The sequence below is a fragment of the Pipistrellus kuhlii genome, unplaced genomic scaffold, assembly GCF_014108245.1.
Source record: "Pipistrellus kuhlii isolate mPipKuh1 unplaced genomic scaffold, mPipKuh1.p scaffold_m20_p_5, whole genome shotgun sequence".
Classification (NCBI taxonomy): Eukaryota; Metazoa; Chordata; class Mammalia; order Chiroptera; family Vespertilionidae; genus Pipistrellus; species Pipistrellus kuhlii.
The window spans coordinates 63,772,125-63,792,890 of NW_023425551.1; the positions used below are offsets into that span (position 1 = coordinate 63,772,125).

General features: G+C 37.7%; 1 protein-coding gene across 2 annotated transcripts in view; it reads left to right on the forward strand.

Annotated features, from left to right (window-relative positions):
- COL21A1 (collagen type XXI alpha 1 chain) overlaps positions 1-20,766 on the forward strand; it is a 167,375-nt gene that overhangs the window by 87,690 nt on the left and 58,919 nt on the right. For both annotated transcript variants that reach the window (XM_036414888.2, XM_036414889.2), the window contains 2 exons: positions 14,070-14,123; positions 14,216-14,269. In XM_036414888.2, coding sequence (XP_036270781.1) covers positions 14,070-14,123; positions 14,216-14,269 — 108 coding nt within the window. The remainder of the gene's footprint in view (positions 1-14,069; positions 14,124-14,215; positions 14,270-20,766) is intronic.

Here is a 20,766-nt window from a genome sequence, read left to right on the forward strand (position 1 = left end):
CCATGAGCAAAATTTTCCAAGGCTGATATGAGGCAACCCTTGATCAAGTTTTTATCATTTAAGAAAATTCTAACATTCTCAGTTTTCTGTAAATCAGGCATTTATGGGAAATCAGTTTCTCATTCTTTTAAGTTTTATTTTTCTGAAGGCACATGCATGAGATTTTCCATTTTATATCCTCCAGTTTCATTTTAGATCGAAATTCTCTCATACAAATTAAAACTCTTTTTTATTAATCTTTATTGTTAAAACAATTACATATGTCCCCTTTTTCCCCCTTTTAACCTTCCCTGCTCCCTGCCCCAGGCCTTCACCACCCTATTGTCTGTATCCATGGGTTATGCATATGCATACAAGTTCTTGGGCTGATCTATTCTCACCTACCCATTCTCCCCCACCTTCCCTCTGAGATTTCACAGTCTGTTCCATGCTTCTATGTCTCTGGATCTATTTTGTTCATCAGTTTATTTTATTCATTAAAACTCTTTTTAAGGTTATATTATTTTCCTAAAGATGAATGTACTTCTGTACACTTACAATTTGCAAAAAAATATCTTCTAAGGTTCAAGAGAACTTAAGGGGTATTTATGAGTTAAAGAAACACAAAGCAGATCCACTTTAAAGCATTTTTGGCAAATATTTACAGTTAAGTTACTATCAGAATGTTTATAGCAGTAAATAAATATCAGATGTTAAATAGTTGCAACCAAAAAAGTATCTCCTAAGAGTTTCTTTATCATTGGACATTAACTGTTGCCATGAAGGATAGGGAAATTTGTATTATGAGCCAATAATGTTTGAGGAGTTAAAGCACTCTAGGCTTCATGTTAAACATCAGTACCCATTGGGATGAAGGAGGAGCTTGTCATGTCTCTGGGAGGTGCTGACAAATTTAATACAAAAAATATATATATATAATTTTTGAAGAGCAGTGATGTTCTGGGGCCATTGACACCAGTGTTGCTTGGGAAAGGGGTTGATTATGCAGGTGAGTGTCTCTAGAAAGAGATGGTCAAAGAAGGGATTCTGAAGAGGTAACAAAATGGTAGCCAACTGGAGCTGCAGAGAGCTGAGGAACTGGGGGCTTGGGGCTGAGGAGCTGGATGCTTGAGGCTGAGGGGCTGGGTGATTGGGGCTGAGGGGCTGGGTGATTGGGGCTGAGAAGCAGGGTGCTTGAGGCTGAGGAGCTGGGTGATTGGGGCTGAGGGGCTGGGTGATTGGGGCTGAGGGGCTGGGTGATTGGGGCTGAGAAGCAGGGTGCTTGAGGCTGAGGAGCTGAGTGATTGGGGCTGAGGGGCTGGGTGATTGGGGCTGAGGGGTTGGGTGATTGGGGCTGAGAAGCAGGGTGCTTGAGGCTGAGGAGCTGGGTGACTGGGGCTGAGGAGCTGGGTGGGCTGAGGAGCTAGGTGATTGGGCTGAGGGGCTGGGTGCATGGGGCTGAGGAGCTAGGTGACTGGGACTGAGGAGCTGGGTGACTGGGGCTGAGGAGCTGGGTGACTAGGGCTGAGGGGGTGGGTGACTGGGGCTGAGGAGCTGGGTGATTGGGGCTGAGGAGTTGGGTAATGGGGCAGTGAGGCTCAACTAACTCACGGGGATTCGTTCTAAATATCCTGATGGCAATCTCAGGGGATTTTGAGAAGGAAAGTGACTTGATCTGACTTTTTAGAAAGAGAAATATACAGGATGGCACAAAAGTAGGCTTACAGTTGTGAGTATGTGAAACAGTTTATTCTTGTATTATTATTTATTATTATTTATTCATTATTTTTCATATGAACAATTGTAAACCTACTTTTGCCACACCTTGTTAATATGGGGCAAGAGTGGAAGCAGGCGACCAGATTGGAGGTTATTTCAGTATCCTGATACGTCAGAGTAGCTCGGACTAGGGTGATGTGGTGGTGGGGAAGAGATGTGGTCAGATTCTAAAGACAAAATGGTGACAGTGACTATAGATGCTTCTTCTGAGGACTAAACTGAGGAATAGAAATGGAGTAATAGCAGGGGGCATCTTTGGGATAAAAGGAAGGTTTTCTTTTTAATTCTCACTCAAGGATATTTTTCATTGGTTTTTAGAAAAGAATAAAAAGGGAGGGTGGGGGGAAAGAGAGAGAGAGATAAAGAGAGAGAGAGAGATAGAGATTGAGATAGATAGATAGAGAGAGAGAGAGAGGTGAGAGAGACACATTGATTGATTGCCTCCCACAGGGCCCAACCCAGTTGGGATTCCAGCCTGCAGCTAACCAAGGTGTGTACCCTTGACTGGAACTCTAACAAAAAACCCTTGGTTTGTGGGTTGAAGCTCTAACCACTAAGCAAACTAGCTAGGGCCAAAGTAAGGTTTTTAAAAAGACAGGAGATATTATAGCATTTTTATGATGAAAAGAAAATGAGGTGGGAGGGGGGAAAATGATGATTTTTGGATATTTTAGATTTCTGCAGAAAGAAAATCCTTTGGGAAGCATTGGTTCCAGTTCATCTTGGATAAAAATATGGACTAGAGAACCAAGCCAATACGTACAGAAATAGTGAGGTGGTGTAGTTCGGAAAATAGGGTGACATGTATCCGACTGCTTCTATTTTGCATAGAATGAAATGAGTAGTTTCCAAACCCAACATGTCCCTTTTACCTTTATCCTCAACTCCTCTCATCTCCAGCATTAGCCTGGCAGTGTCTCTTATAATCCATTCTGAGAGTCACGTGAATCTGTTGCATTCTCTCCCTGCAGCTCTTAGCACCACCAACGACGCTGCCGGAGGTCCTGTGCGGGCTCTGCCATGATCACAGTGGATGAGCTGAGTTTTATAAATGAGCCTGCCTTTGGCTGGAGACCCCTTCCCTGGGACATGGACTTTCTGTCCCTGGCAGCTGCATGCTGTGCCAACTCCAAAGCAGATACACTGCCCAGGCTGAGGTGTCATCTGCTGGCAACTCACAACAACCCAACACTGCTAACTTATTTAGGCTTTTATTTTTCCCAGTGGTAAAAAATCCTGGGCAGTATTTGGAGATGAGTAGGGAGCAGGCCTTTCACAGGCTATCAGTTCTAGTTTGCTTCATTTTTTTTTTCTTCTCTTTATTCAATATCTTGCCATGAATGAAAGCACTGGAGAGTTGTTGCAATTAGCCTGATGCAATAATCATGGGTATTGCTGAGTCTTATTTAAGCTATCATAGACATATTGTCTCATTACCTTCAATACATACACATGTTGTCATGTATGTTTATGTGATTTTATGTATAGACTAGAGGCCCGATGCACAAAATTCATGCAAGAGTAGACCTTCCTTCCCCCGGCTGCTGGTACCAGCTTCCCTCTGGCACCTGGGACCCAGGCTTCCCTCCGGCCCTAGCTTCATCTGGAAGGACATCCGGAATGATGTCTGGTCTAATTAACATATCACCCTTTTATTATTATAGATATACATGTAGCTATGTAGTATTTGGTATTAGATGTTAGGAAATAATGCACGTTAGATGCTGTTAGATGATATCAGATGATATCTGATGCTAAAGAAAGAACTAACTGTGATAGAATAATGGTAACGTTCTGATCTTAAAAGACCTGCTAATACGATGCCTTGCATGGCAAAAGGGATTTGCATGCATTATTAAATTAAGCATCTAAACATGCAGGCATCATCCTGGTTTATCTGAGTGGCCCAGTGTAATCACAAGGTTCCTTATAAGTGGGAGGCAGTAGTACCCGAGTCAGAGAATGGAACGCGCTGATGGAAGCAGATATCAAAGTGAGGCAACTCTAAAAGTTGGGAAAGGGAAGGAACAGGTTCTCCCCTAGAACCTCTGGAAGGAATGCAGCCCCTGACACTATGAGTTTAGCTTCCTAAGAACCACTTTTGGACTTCTGATCTGCAGAACTGTAAGTCTGTATTGTTTTAAGCCACTATGTTTGGGGTAATTTGGTGTAGCAGCAAGAGAAAACTGATACACTAACCCAAATTCTGTTTACCCAGAGGCATGACTTTTTTCTTAAATACCCCCCTGTCCCCCAGTTTCTTTCTCTCTGCAGGAGATAGGAGATTGGGTGGCCAAGCAGGAAGAGAAAGTGGGCCTGGGAGCCAGAACAGCTGAGGGTCATTAGCGTGTGTCCAGGCCCAGCGCGCAGCGGGAGTGGGAAGGTGTGGGTGGAGCCTCTGGCTGGCGATTGAAGCCATCTGGACCAAGGAAACTTGGAACAATTCGAAGGGAATTCTGCTTTGTTTGGATTTAGTTCTGTGCAACCCCCCTCAATAAGCAATTTGACTCTCTTTCTCATTATAACCAGGCCAAGTCAACCAAAGCTTTAAATAGTAAATTATTCCACTCTGGAGAAATACTAATTTTCATAAGGAAAATGCCTTCAACAAAAATTAAAGAGCTATTTTCAAATCCTTCCACTTGTTTCTCATTTCTCCATCAGTTCAATAACTACAATCAGCACAGTGTGTGAGCATATTTTATTCTTTTTATCATTATAAAAAGAGAGGCAAGGAAATATTTATCTGTCCTGCTATCAGTGGTCCCAAACTCATTAGTTAACAGAGCCAAATATCAACAGTACAACAATTGAAATTTCTTTTGGCAGCCAAATTTTTTAAACTTAAACTTCTTCTAACACCACTTCTTTAAAATAGACTCGCCCAGGCCGTGATATTTTGTGGAAGAGCCACACTCAAGGGGCCAAAGAGCTGCATGTGGCTTGAGAGCCCAGTTTGCCGACCATGGTGCTAGGTAATCAGAGTAGAACAACACTTAGCCAGTTTTGCTCAGTAGGTAGAGTGGTGGCCTACGACCAAAGGGTCCCGGGCAAGGGTCCATACCTTGTTGCAGGCTCCTCCTTAGTCTTGGCCCTGGACAGGGTTGTATAGGAGGCAACCAGTACATTGGTTTCTCTCATATCAATGTTTCTCTCTGTATTTCCCTCTCTCTTCCATTCTCTCTAAAAGATCAGTGGAAAATATCCTCGGGTGAGGATTTTAAAAAAAATAAAAGACACAACACTGATTTTTTTTTAGAAGGAAGCCATATGTGGAAACATAATAGGACTATTTTAAGATTTTGTAGAAGTTGATATTTTTACAATGCTCACTTCTGTCTGTTTTCCGTCATAATTATTCTTTATGAAGTAAACTATTTTACTGAAATCAAAGCCTTAACTGGTAGGCAGAGAGATCTACAGCTGTTTTGCTCTCTGCTTTGCTTTTAAACATTGCTTTGCTATTGAGAGCCCCCTGTTTCTTAATCTGGAAAATGGATACATAATGCAGAGGAGGTCCAGGTTCTCTCCAGACTGATTTTCTAAGATTCCATTAAGGGCACCAAATTTTCTAAGAATGGTAAGCTGGGCAAAGCTACAGAATTCTGGAGCTGATTGTTCTTATCACTGGCCTTAAGAGTGACTCAGGACCAATAGACTAAAGAATAGGTCACACTTAGAGATGCTGTTCCCCCCCCTCCCCCATATTCCTGCCTTCCTCAGGTCTACAGATTCCAAAGCTGGCCAGCTTACTATGGAGGGTTAAACCTTACAGAAGTGGTAGTCAGCACAGATGGGGAATTTCAGAGTTACACGACTTTATCAAACCACGAATAAATAAATAGGGGTAGGGATGGGGCTAGTAGGGGATGAAGCTGTATAAGTAGGAGGGAGAAAGAAGACATGGAGTTCAGTTCTTTGGGCCATTGTGATGGCTTTGGCTTTCAGTTGGGGTGAACTCAAGAGCCATTGCAGGGTCCTGAGTCAAAGATCGATGTGATAAAACTTATTTCAAAGAGGAATTTAACTTTTGAGTTGAGAATAAATTTTAGGGTGATAAGGGCAAAAGCAATGAGATCAGTCAGGAGGCTCTTGAAATAGCCCAGGAGGGAGATGATGGGGACCAGTTGGTAGTAGTGAGGTGAAGAGAACTACTATGCACAGTCTGGGGCTATTTTGAATTTAGAGCTGACAGGATTTGCTGATGTATTGGATATAAATTTTGGAGAAAAGTCAAAGGAAATTCCAATGAGATGTAGAAGGATGAGATTGAGAAAACTAGGCAAGAGAAATCAGAAGTTTGGTTTGGATATATTAATTTTTTTATGTTAAATAGTCTAGTAGAAATTTTTAGTGGTAGTTGAATATTGAAGTCTTACATTTGGTGAGTTCCCTTTTTGTGAAGTGTTTTTCATTTTTTTAAAACCAATTTTATAGTATTTTGTATATCAATTAAAGAGAACTTATGCATGAAGAGAATTCATCCTTTTATCTATCAATCTATAATATTGTAAATATTGCTTCTATTTCTTTGGCTTATAATTATGTTTTTACTTTTTTTTAAAAATGTAATATTTTCCCACAAATATTTTTCTCTTGTAGTTTCTTCCAGTGTTTTTGTTTTGGGGAGTTCAAGATATTTAATATTCATTTTCTTTTTTATGGTTTATAAGAATTTTAAATTCTTGATTTTATTTTTGGAATTTGCTTTGGTGTTTGGGATGATATGAAGGTCCAAAAAAATGTTGACAAACTTGGAGAATGACTATTTTAGCACAGTGAAATTGAACTGGAGTAAACATATGGCTCTTATTTGTCTGGGAGATGTTATTTGAATTTAACCTTGGTGAAAAGAGATCAACATATGTGATGGGGATGCCTAAAAGGATGATGTAACTTTTGGCATCATTAGTAAACATATAATGTCTATATTAAGAAAGATGTCAGTCCTGCTTTTGGATTTGGTTTAGGCTACTACACTTTAGGGATGTGTAGGGTCTGGATTTCATTCAGCAAAGAGTAACTGGGAGATAATAGAACTCAGAAAACAGCTATGGGGGGAGGATTTACTGAACTTCAGGTGTAATCCAAACAAGAAATACTGTTTTAAAATCCTCAAGAATGATGGTAGAGAATCAGAGGAAAGGGGGACAGGGGAGACTAGTACTGGGCTTGAGAGTATACTTGACAGGGAGTGAATAATTAGTAGTAGAACAATAGGGCCCACGAGACAAGATTTTTATGCTTGTCTCTTTCCAGGCTCTTAACTGAAAATGTGCCAATTGTGGACTCCACAGCTTAAGAGCTGTGGGAAGTTTAAGGCTGAGAGCCATGAAGATTAAAGACCTGGAAACTGGAATACATTAGGACAAAAGCCAAAGCCATGCTATTATTTGGCTTGGAAAGGGGAATCACAAGAGAAAGCTTAATTATGAAGTGTATAAAAAACATACTCTGAGAAAGAGAAGTTACTACCTGGACTCTCACTTCACCTCAATTTGCGTTCCTTAGCAAAAGTGTTTATTATCTCCGTGTCTCCCACTCCTATAAAGCACACACACACACACACACACACACCCTCATGAGAGTCACACTCATAAACTAAAAGATGGGCCATCTGCCTCGAATGAACTATTCTACACTTGGGCAGTTTATCTTCCTTTTCTGTAATAAAATCTTACTATTTCTTTCTTAAAGCTTTCCTGGACGACACTTAGTTGCTAGCTAAGTCATTGTTTTCCAGCACTCCCCTTATATAAATCTCATATAAGGATCTTTCCAAATTTATCGCATATGCTTCTTAAATAGAAACATATTTTATATGTTATAGATAATGTAGACAATAATGATGTATACATAGACATCATATATATATATATATACACTAATGTTATTTGTGTATTTAATTAAATTATTCAAGAAATTGTTTGATTCCACATCTAGTATTTATGATTTTAAAGATAAATTCATGTGTATAGTGTGTCTTCCTTTGATTGTAATCTCTATGAATGCAGGGTTGTTTCTATAATTTTTTAAAAAATATATATATATTTTATTGATTTTTTTAGAGAGGAAGAGAGAGGGATAGAGAGTTAGAAACATCGATGAAAGAGAAACATCAATCAGCTGCCTCCTGCACACTGGGGATGTGCTCACAACCAAGGTACATGCCCTTGACCAGAATTGAACCTGGGACCTTTCAGTCCATAGGCCGACGCTCTATCTACTGAGCCATACCGGTCTCGGCTCTATGATTATTTTTATAGACCTCAGCATTAGTGACAAGCGAGACTCAATAAATACTGGAGGGGGCAAAAGTAGTTTTATAGTCATGAGTACATGAAAAAAAAATTTATTCTTACATTATTATTTATTATTGTATTATTTATTTGTGTTACCATTGTAAATCTACTTTAGCCCTCCATTATTTCTATGTCTGTTTGCTTATTTTTTATATTCTTTCATTCATCCAGTCATATACATAATATTTGTTGGGTATGCCACTGTTTCTGGCACTCTTCTAGGCTAAGGAAATGTAGCAGCAAACAAAATAGACAAAATAGACAAAATAGACAAAACTCCTGTTTTATTGAAGCTCACATCCCACTGGGGAGAAACAGATAATACATTCACAATAATAACTTAAAAATAAGTAATATCAGATGATGGTAAGTACTATGGGAAAATTATTGCAGAGCAGCAAAAGAGGAAATGGGATTAGTTATTAGTTACCTCCTTCTGAATATAAAGCATAATTAATAGAAATTTAGGTTGAGAAGTAAGAATTATGAAAAATGGTATCTCTTATATTAAAAAGTTGTATATTTTTCTTTTGAAATAAACTTAGAATGCATTCTTCTTTTGAAATAAGCTTGGTATAACTTTAAGTGTAAAATTCCTTGGGGAACAAGTTAATTTATCTAAATTTAATTAAATTCTATGAATCTAAGAACTGAACTATATCTGCAGAGATTATTTGCCAAAAGTAGACAGTGTTATTCTTTCATGAGCTTAGCTCAAAGCTAATTATTAATGAAAAGTGGCTGATGTTGCTATGAATTTATCACCCATTCACCTTTATCTAAGGGAAGGAGGATTAGATTTCGATTAAATTTCATTTATAGTAGATGTTTGCTTTAATTTAAAGTAGCAATTCTGTTCTTCTTCCCTCACAGAAGCATAGCGTTTCTCATTGTCAAATATAAATCATTTGTCTTAGCTCATAAAAATATTTTTAACATTTTTGTATTCCTATTTTTCAATTAATTAAACTATATTTTCCCTCAGAGTCCTTCCCTCAATCAGTGATGTTGATTAGCCATCCACTGCACAAGCATGAATCCTGGGCATTATTCCACATTTCCAAATTCCTTACCTTCTGTAACCCATCATCAGGTTAGACGACTCCTTGAATGGATTCAGATTCTCCCTACCATTATCTTTCCCTTCAGAGCCTCCCCTATGATCTCCATACGTACTTTTTCTTGCTCCCTTTAATATGTCCTTCACAGTGTGAAAGTAACCTCTTTAAAGTTCAAGTCTGATTGTGTGATACCTGATTTAATGGCTTGGATTAAGATCAAAGTCCTTCATTAGACCCACAAGCTGTGTACATAACCTCCATTCTGTCATTCCAGTCTGTGTGCGGTATGTTTACATACATCTCTTCTTTCATCTCCAGGGAAAGGGCTCATCCTATCATGCCACCTAGCACATTGAAGGGCTTTCTCTTACGTGTTGTGCTTTCCTTAGTGTTCCTTTGAGCTCAGCTCTTCAGAAAGCTTCCCTTGATTGTCTACTTTATTGTTAATCCTCACCCACTGATATTTTTCCATTGATTCTCTGAGATAGTGGGAAGGATGGGGGGAAAACAAAGAGAGAGAAACATTGATGTGAGAGAGACACATCAATTGGTTTTCTCCTGCATGCGGGGACCTACTGTGCAACTGCAGTACATGCACCTGACTGGAATCGAACCCAGGACCCTTCATTCTGTGGGCCAATGCTCTATCCACTGAGCCAAATAGGCTAGGGCTTGACTGTCTCCTCTTCATCTCCCATAGCATCACAGTTCTTTCTTAGAACTTAGCTCAGGTGTAATTTTATATACATTCATGTGATCTGGTAGTCAAGTAATACAAGTTAAATAGTTTAAGTACGTATTTGATGAATAGTTGGGTTACATGGTAAACTAGTTTCTGTATTAAATATATATGTTAATATATACATATATTCCTATAAATTTATATATATATATATATATAAATTTATAGGAATATATATATAAAGATTCATGAATATTCTTCACATTTAGTTGTATAGAGCTATAAAGTCCACCAATGAGTAGAAGATTCCACAGTGGACATTAAAAGTAGACTCTTGATTTTGGTTACCTAGTTACCCTGACCGTGTACCTAAGAGTATCTGTTGGAATTTTGGAAAACTTTGAAGAAAATTGTGAAATAGAATAAACTTTAAATTACATTCATACATTTTAAAAAATAAGTGATATTCCAAATAATTTCTTTGGATTTTTATTCTCATTCTTAAGTTTAGAGTATTTAAAGAAAATATTCTCACTACTTAAAATACTATATATTTATATTGGCAGATTATTTTGTAGTATTATTAGAATTGGGCTCACTAGCCATTTTGACCCTAGCACATTTGATGATTTTATTACCAATTTCCATTTTAAAACTATATATCTTTCCTGGAGCATGGCAACTATTATATGAATCATGGAAGAAAAGTAAATTGACTTTGTATACTTCAACCCTACAATTTGGCAGTGAGAATATTTTTTTCCTATAAAATGACTCATCTACAGAGAAATTTTTTCTGAACATGGGAAAAACTTAAATACTGTCAGAAATCTTGCAGATGGGGTAGTGTGGATATTTGGATCTACTAATAATTGCAAAATGGTAAAATTAATGTTGACAAGTATTAAGCAGTCAAAGATCGTGTGAAAGTTACAGTGTACAACATAGAAACTTGTGTATTTGAGAAAATAAAAGCTCAGCAAACTATATGAAAAGCTTATAATTTTTCCTGTTTCAGGGCATTTTTTGTTTGTTTGTTTTAGTGTGCCCTGCTATGAGTCAACGTTTTATTTTTTGCTCATCTTGGAAATTGTTCTCTGTTATGATATTTCTCCCTGTTAACCTTTATTTTCCTGGTTTTTAGTCCAAACTTTTTTTTCCTGAATTTAAAATAATTTTTTCTGGTGTTTTGCCCTGGGATTTCCCCACCTTGGATGTGGTTTTGTTTTTTATTTTATTACCAATCATGCTTCCTGTAGTTTCTAAAACAATCTTTGAATTTCTTTATACAACTTGAGTTTTTAAAACCTTGTCTCCTGGTAAGTTAAGAAAAAATGAACGAAAGTAGCTTGGTTCTTGTATTTTGGGACATAGATACTATTCCTTTATTGTAGTTCTTCCAAAATCAAAACCAAGAGAGCCATTGTAAAATACACTGAGGCCTTGCTCACATGTTCAGGATTAGATATGTACGAATGTTGCAAAATGGTTAAATCATGATGATGACTGGATCTGCCATTCCCCATGTGTTAATGGTGGCTATTAAGGCTACAGAATAACATCCTCCATAAATGTTCTCATAGGATTATACAATAATCATTGATTCTAAGAAAAGGAAGAAATATTTATTGAGATCCTAACATCTGCCAGACATTTTCACCCATAACACCATGTTTCTTTTCTCAAGTAAAGTAGATATTAGTATCTTGATTTATGGTAAAAAACTGAGGTTTAACTGGGCAATGTGACTTTGCCAAAATCCTGTAGAAAGGGAGAAGTAAAAATTCAACCCAAGGTCTTTTCCAATTACAAAATTCATTGTCTTTCCACTTCATTGTGTTGTCCCTGGATCTGGGGATTTGATTTCTCTGTCTGAGGTCACATTATGAGTCAGAGGTGAACTGGAAACACATTCTGGGTCATCTTCATGTTACTTTAATCCATTGAAATGTCATGTATATATAAAAATGCATTAACTTCTTCGAAGAGAAGAGATAGCATAACAGTTTTTGATCTTCTCCAAAAGATTAACTTTCTGAAAAAAGTAATAAAGCAGATATGACATTTGGCTTAACATTTGGGAAAAAAAAACGTGAGAGAAAATAATTCAGTAAATGTGAACTGTGAAGATGACAAATCATTTTGATAAATAGCTAATCTCCATGGTAACTTTTCTTTTAGAGAATTTTATGAATATGTCTTTTCTCTAGGTGCTCACTTAACCTGCTGTGCTTTGGTGTCCTCATTTTAAAATGGAGATAAGGCTACATTAAAGAGTGATTGTGAAGATTAAGTGAATTTATTAGTTTGGAACATGACAAGTTGTATGTAAATCATTGCTATTATTATTTCTCCCAATGACAACAGCCTATTGCAAGTTATGTCAGACTGTCCAGAGAGTGCATGCAAGATACTGAAGAATCTGAAGGATAGACCCGGTGGAGGCATTCCTAAGTAACCTAGTTCTATTTTGGCTTGTACCAACAGTGATAGAATTGAAATTCAATTCCTGGCCTCTCTGATTCTAAAGTGGTGAGGGAAGGAGATTCAGTGATAGCCAGAGTGGTACAGATATACAGCTGAGCAAACCCTGTGTAGGTTGACTTCTTTCTTTTGACTGATCCTGAGAACATGAACCACACGGCATTACTAAAGTATCAATTTGCTATTGGAAAGAGCACAAACATAATAGGGTTCCTCGGGGGAAGAGAGATTTCGCTCTTATGTGCCGTGTGGATGATTTGAAGGTGACTTCTTCCAATGTTTGATAAACAGAAAATAGAGCCAAACCCTGTAGGTTTGGCTCTATTTCATGCTGGAAATACAGAAATGAGTTAGATTTGGTTCCTCTTCTCAAGGGGACACAGAGACAGTGCCCACCCAGAGAGCCTATGGCAGGTTTGAGAATCACTGGTTGTTTTGAATGGAGTATGGAAGGTTGCTGATGATTCTCACTCACTGGTGAAGTAAAATGGTTAAGGATCAGGCAAAGGGAGTCGAGAGAAATCCTGACTAAAGCATAATGATATACTCTGTGGAATATGAATGGTGTGTGACGGGAAGGATGATGGTTAGTGATGGAAATGATGGAGTCATCATCATTCAGGAAGTAACTGAGGGCATTTTACAAAATAAGAAATGCAAGTGCATATAAAAAGAGAAAAACTATAATCTGTGACTGATCTTTTGGAGACAACCACTGTTGTTGTTGTTGTTGTTAGAGCTAGCAAAGAGTAGTAAAAGAAATATTTGGAAATAGTAGTTATGATGTCTCTAAAATTGCAGCTGAAAAGATATTGACAAGTAATTGGGTGACTACAAAGACCAGAGCAGATATCTATGAGGAGCTACATGAAAAGAAAGCTTTTGGATTTAAGAATGAAAATGTGATTGAAACACGAATGAGATCTATGTTAATACTATTGACAAAAGAAAGCTGTGTCCAAACAGTAAGATCTGAGAAAGATGGGATATGAATAGAGTGGGAGAAACGGGAATCTAAATAAGGCAGGTAAATGTGTTTGCAGTGGTCCAGGTCAACCTGACATTGACCCTGAGAACCTAGAGAAATGTTCAAGGCCTGCAAGTTCGTTTAGGAGTTTAGTCCCCATGTATTAAGTGAAGAATGAGGAGTTCCCCCTGTCTGAAAAAGATGTGATGTTTTACTGAGGGTCAAGTTTCTGGAGGGATGTGTAAGAAGTACAGATGGAAGTGGACCATGGCCTCAGCAGACAGCTCAGCCTTGGGAGGTGGGGGACACATGTCACGACCATATTCTTGGGGTTAACATAGCAGCTTTCTAAAATGAGCATCCCAAAGGCTGTTACAGACTTATTCATCAAGGTTTAGTTTATTCTAGGGATTAGCTCGGATGGCCATTAATTCAGGAAGTTTAAAAATGTATTACATTTGTTTAATCCTCCAGTTTTAAGTGTTTTCTCTTGAATGTGTTGAATATGTGTCTAATGTGCAGCACATTTGTTTAGAGGATGTGAACTTTGGCTTTATATTATGATCCCAAAGGCTTCCTTTTGATTGAAGCATTTCTGAGTATTTTTATTAATCTTGAGATATTTAAGACCTTTTTATCCTAAAAGCTGAAGGATATGAATTCCTTATTAAGCATTTGACACTTTATTATTTTGATTTCTTAACTAAGTGAAGTCTTAGGTGTGAGGAACTTGAGACAGGCGTGAATCCTGAAATGGAGGGCTGCTCTTTGGGAATGGGTGGAATGTTAATTATTTACTCTTCACTTCTCTTTAGGGATATCAGGGAATCTCAGGATCCCCAGGTGTTCCAGGATCCCCAGGAATACAAGTATGTGACCTGTTTATGCATATTTTAGAAATACTATTTCTAGTGAGCCATAAAACCATAACTGACTGAATTTTGTTTTGTGGTTAATTTAGGGACCACGAGGACTACCAGGTTACAAAGGAGAACCAGGGAGAGATGGTGAAAAGGTAAACACATCAATACACAAATATGCCCAGTTGTTTTAGTCACTCAGAGAAGATAAGGATGTTGTTACCTATGATGACTCCCATTCAATAGAGTTCCCCTTGGTGAATCCAAGATTTGTGGTTTCAGTAATTTGTCAGTGGCCATTGACTAATGAAGCTTTTATTACTGCCCCGTAGGTTTGGCTCAGTGGTTGAGCACTGACCTACGATCAGGCCACATGCCCAGATTGCAGATTTGATTCTCAGTTAGAGGCCATCCAGGAGGCAGCTGATCAATGATTCTCTCTTATCATTGATGTTTCTCTCTCTCTCTCCATTTCTCTCTGAAATCAATAAACTATATTTAAAAAAATTTTTAAGCTTTTATTACTAGATGAAAGTGGTTTTTACTTGATGACTACTGTCAAATGGAACAGTTATTGGCATTACCCTGATTCCATATTTTTTCCTGTGGAGGCGGGAGCAAGCTACTCTCTTAGAAGGGAAAAATTATATGAATGTAATGTGTTCCCTGTTAGCCACAGATAGTTCAATATCCACATGTCCATCTCCATAATAGATAGCTGTCTGGCAGGTGGCCTATTGGCTTAACTTTACTGAACTTCTCAAGCTTCAGTGGGTACAGACAACATTAGAACTGCTAACTTTCCTTGAAGTACATGCTCTTTAAATATATTCAATTAGTTAATACAGTCCCATGGATTTAGTCAAGGCCTATTGGCTCTGGTAGCTGGTCCACATCCAAGATGCCTATTTGTATTTGCTCATATCCCCATGTTGATTTGTTAGCTTAATTCCTAAAACACAGTTTTATTTCTAAGTTCTTTGTTTGCCCCTGGAAAAAACCTGCATTAATTTTCTAACTACGATCTTTGCAAAATTATTATCTTTTTAAAATAATGTATGCAGCATGCAAATGTGAGAAACCCTGATGCAAACTATATCTATTTTATGTTTCTATGGTTGTTCTTATTGGATGGATCTCTGGCAGATCTCCTGATGGATCTGCCACTTTCAAGCTGTTTGATCTTGGGCACGTTATTTAATAATGTCTTTGACTCTTTCTTCATTTATGAAATTGAGATTTCTTTATAGGCTTTTGTGAAGACTTAAGTGAGATAATGTATAAGATGGCTCCTGGTACAGGTTTCTTCTTAAATAAATGCTTGTTGTTTTGTTCTGCTTTATTCATCAAGCAGCTTGGTTCAGTGGCAAGGGGTGGGCTGGCGTGTCGTGGGCAGACATGGGTTAGAGTGGTCACCAGAGGAAACAGGAGGGTTAGTAACTACAAAAGAAACAGAAGATGGAATACACCAGGGCAGCTTTGTATTAGAGGGAGAGTTACAGGAGGTATAGCAGCAGCAATAATTGATATAATTAATGAGAAGCAGTATACAATCCTCTTGTTTACTGAGTGGCCTTGGGCCTCTATGAATATTTTTAGCCACTTAATCTCTGCCCATTTTGTTTTTTACTTTTATAAAATATATTTTTATTGATTTCAGAGAGGAAGGGGAAGAAAAAAAGAGAGAACAAGATCAATGATGAGAGATAATTATTTATCGGCTGCATCCCCCACTGGGGATTTAGCCCACAACCTGGGCATGTGTCCTTGACTGGAATCAAACCCGGAACCCTTCAGTCCACAGGCTGATGCTCTATCCACTGGGCCAAATAAGCTAGGGCTCTCTGCCTATTTTAAGTTACGGAGGTGCATCTTAGGAGATGACAAGGGACAGGCCAGGCACTCAGGAATGGGAGATGTCTTATATTTCCCAGGTCTTTCTGTATCCTGAGAGACAGCTGGTGCTTCTCCAGGTGAATGGGGAATTCCTCTGGGAAGGTCAGGAGGGTACCTGTTCTGAGAAGAACTTCAGTATAGGATCATTGCTGTTTCTTTGACATTCTTACAAATAGCCTGGGCATTTGGGAGATGCATAAATATATGCAGGTATGAATGAATAAATGTATTTATTTTTCCTTTTACCTGGGTTTTAGAGATAAAATATAGAATGGAGGCTTTGTATTCATCTTTAAAGAATTGAAGTGAGTTTCCTTGGGAAGAGATGTGCCTTTTAAAAAAAATAAAAGTAAAAAGAAGTATAAATAAAAGAAGGAATAATAATAATTTAATTAATCAAATCTCTGACTGCTCTATAGTTTAGGGCTATTGTGCTGTCTTTAAAATAGATGGATGTGGATTTTACAAAGCCATACTTTTTATTGAGTTAGATAACTAAGATGTATGTTTATCAGAGGTCTCTGTTTTCAATCCAGTAATGATTTCATTCAGAATTGATTGTTTTCTGAAAGTCATTGTTTGGGCATAAATCTGACTTGACACGGTCATCGGGGCCTAAATTACTTCATGCCGCCATTTAAATTCTGCCTCCCATTCCCTGTGGCTTCAGAGAATTCTTTATCTCAAGTTAAAGTCATTTAGAAAGTTACTTAAAGACTTCTCCTTGTGTGTGTTTTTTTTCTCTCTCCATAATACATTTCCTTGACTTTCAGAAATAGGACTGTTAAGATCATACCTCTGAGGTGGTCTTGACTTGTGGCAGGGCAAGATGTTTCTTCCAGGCGTTATATGATGGCTTTGGGGACACAATCCTGTTCTTCATTAGGAAAACTTCCCAGCACACTTTACATTGTGGATTTTTTTCTGAAAACCCCATAACAGGAATTCTCACTTACAATAATTAAGATTACATGTACTTTCTCACTTGCTTTAACATGCTCCTCACATATCAGACAAATTGAATGTATACAGATTTTTGCAGGATATTTTTTCCTCTGAGTTTACAAATTAAAAGGAACACGTAATCCACCAAATGGTCTTCAATTAGTAACTCATTTTAAAACATGCTTTAAAGCTATTTTCTGGAACCTAAGTACATCAAAACACATCATCATCCTTAAGAAAACCTAACATATTTAAGTTGTATATATATATATATATATATATATATATATATATATATGCACACACACACATTTAAATTTATTTTGGGTTATATTGGTTAACTGCTCTCTATTTATGGCTTTTTGGAAAGTGTATGAAACTTTTAAAAAAATATATTTTATTGATTTTACACAGAGAGGAAGGGAGAGGGATAGAGAGCTAGAAACTTCAATGAGAGAGAAACATCGACCAGCTGCCTCCTGTACACCCCCTACTGGGGATGTGCCCACAACCAATGTACATGCCCTTGACCGGAATCGAACCTGGGACCTTTCAGTCCCCAGACTGACACTCTATCCACTGAGCCAAACCAGTTTTGGCAGTGTATGAAACTTTTTATGGCTAATTCAGTTCTGGAGACACAGGACATATTAATAATTTCTTTTTTTAACCTATCCAGGCTTGGTTTTTCTAGGTAGGATATACAGTATACTAATTATATCTAAGTTATCAATATGAAACAAATTATACATTTTGTTTAATTTCTTTGTTAGAGCACTTAACATTTAAATGGATCCTTCAAGACCTCATCACTACCAAAGAATCTTGTGATGAGTGAGACTTTCCCACTTAAATAAGTCCCTTATGTGCATTATGTGGGCTTCCAAAGTCAAACAATAAGTGGTGCTATCATGGTTTCTATTATAAATTCAGTCATGATCAAAGAATTCCAATATATATCTTGAGAGAACAAAGGATTGAGGTGTTAGGAAATGATATATTAAACTTAGTATGTTAGTAGTTTTACTTCTTATAGTGTCTCTGAAGCAAAGCAAAAAAGTTTAAAATATTAAAGCAAAGCCATTGGTGACATAGGAAGGAGAAATAGAACTGGTTTAGCAAAGTTGCCACTTTTTTCTTTTTCTTTCTCCAAATTAGAGAGTAATCTACCTGTGTAGTTTTCTGAAAGCATCTCAGCACAAACAGTGGTGTGTGTGTGTGTGTGTGTGTGTGTGTGTGTGTGTGTGTGTTGAAGGGGGGAAGGGGAGGGAGATTTAAAGCAGTTACAGGTTACAGGCTGAGCTCTGAATTTAGTCTACTTAATCACCCAGTCATATTTCTTAATCTCTGTAAACCTGGTTTTCAAAATCTAGAAAGTGGGGGCCATGATATTATTTTATAGCCTTGTTTGAAGATTAAATGAGACCAAGCATGTGCTTGGTCAATATTAAATGATATAGGTTTTGTGATGTGATAATTATGATTTGCTTATTGGAGCTACTATCATGCTGATTACATAAGGTAAATGTTTTGAAAATACCTTTGATTTATTTTTTATTATCTTTTATCTGCATGTTAAAGTGCCCATGTGAAGCAGACAGAAATTTTCTAAACTCCTTTCCTCTGCATATATCTTCTTACCTGAATAGATACCTATATTTTGCCTCTCTCTTGTTAATCTGAATGAACCATCCATATATAATACCAACCTTCCTTTTGTGCTCGGGATCCCATCCTTTTCCATTAATTTGTGTTACTAACTAGCCCTTCCTCTGTGTCAGTAATGTTTATCTTTTCTGGTTAAATTATCCCAATAGACCAAAATGACCGTCTCAAACTAATCACATAGCCTCCTTCGTTTACTACTACATTTCTCATTCCCACTCCAGTGTAAGCATGCCTTTACTCACTTGCACTTTTTCACTTCCTTTCCCTCTTAAAACACCAGTAGGATTTCTATCCCAACTGACTGCTGCATATTTAGATCACTAATGTCTTCCATCTTTGAAATCCATTAGCCAGTGATTTCCAATAATCTCTGCTTATCGGCAGTATTTGAGACATACAACAAGATATTGAATATTTCCTTCTTCTTTGAATGAATTGACTAATTTTTTCTTATTGGGATGATTTCTTCTCCTGACTTCTGGAATATCACTGGTTCCTATCCTTTCTCTTGCCTTACTGGTTACTTTTTCACAATTAATTTCTTATCATCTCTTCCACTTTCCATTCTCTAAATGTTGGGGTGATGAAATAACCTGTCTATACTAATAATAAAGGAATATGCAAATTGTCTGAGATGCCATCACATAACGATCAATCAGAATGGGGGCAGGGCCGCAGTGGAGAGCTCTCAGCACCTGGACCAGGGATCTGAAGGGCGCAGAGAGGAAGGGAGAGCAAATAGGCAGTTAGGAGGATCAGGTCAGGAGAGGAGAGCAGATAGGCTGTTAGGGGAATCAGGCCAGGAGGGGAGGGCAGTTAGGGGGATCAGGTTGGCAGGGGGGAGCAGTTAGGGGCACCAGGCAGGCAGGCAGGTGAGCAGTTAGGAGCCAGTGGTTCCGAATTGTGAGAGGGATCCATTTATCTTAAGAGATGAAGGATTGGAGAGGGTGCAGATTGGGCTGAGGGACCCATCTCTCCCCTGTGCACAAATTCTGTGCACTGGGCCTCTAGTAGGAATATAAACTTATATAGGAAATCTATAAATGTACTATTGGTGATAAGTATAGTAATGATTAATGTGTTGATATAATTAATGTTATAATTGATATGCTAAATAATCAAAATATTATTAAATGGAGGCATATACACATATATACATACTATGCTTTCTAATACAATATTTTGCTTTATCTGAATCCAGAGAATCCATGGAATTATTGTTATAACCCAGACTTTCTGAAAAACTTTCTTTACTCTTTAATGAAGAGGCTTTACCACATTTCCTTCTTTGCTACATTCTTTCCTCAGAGGCTCTTCCAAAGCAACACTAGCTGTGCCTCCCTAAATAGTCTCTGAAGTCAGGGTGGGAGTCCCTCCTGTACAGAAGCGTTGATCTGGGTGTGCTCAGGTTTTCACTACTTTGTTGGGTACTTTTCTGACCTCTCAACCTTTTGATTTTAAGGCTCTAAAATGGATTCAGCATCTCAGTTTATTATGAAGAACCAGTAATTTCATGTCCTGCCTCTTTTATTGGCTGCTATGCCTCTTTCTGTCCTGTTTAACTTTCCTCTACTGGCATCATTGGGAAACTTACAACTTTTATTGAATTTTTACAGTGTTATTCATATTTTCTTGGTTCTAAACTTGACTTCTCGTCTTCACTTTGGGCATACTCAGTTCTATGGTCACTGATAAACTATGGCAGTGACCCTGTAGTAGGAGCTCGGGAATCTATAATACTTTGTTTTTAGGCCTGAGTAGTCCAATGGTGATCACTAAATCCCAGGGAAATGCCCATCCTTGTGTTAAAGGAATATTTGAGTACATTTGGTCAGTTCCCAGTAAGCCATTATTGCGTGAGCCTGAGTAAGACAGCATTTCTTCTTAACTGAGAGGAGAAAAAAAACACCCAAAATGTGTAAAGCTTTTGATGTACTGGGTGCTTTTGGAGGCTTTTCTTGTTGTGTATACATTTTTCTGTTTTATTTTTAGACATATTTTGCATCAGTTTTAGCCATATTTTTTTTTTACTACATGAAATCCTCAACAAAAGTCATAGGCAGTTAGTAAACTAAGTCATGTTATCCCTATTTTTACATTAATTGTGAAGTAAGTCTTTCCTATTTTACAATCTAGAAAACTG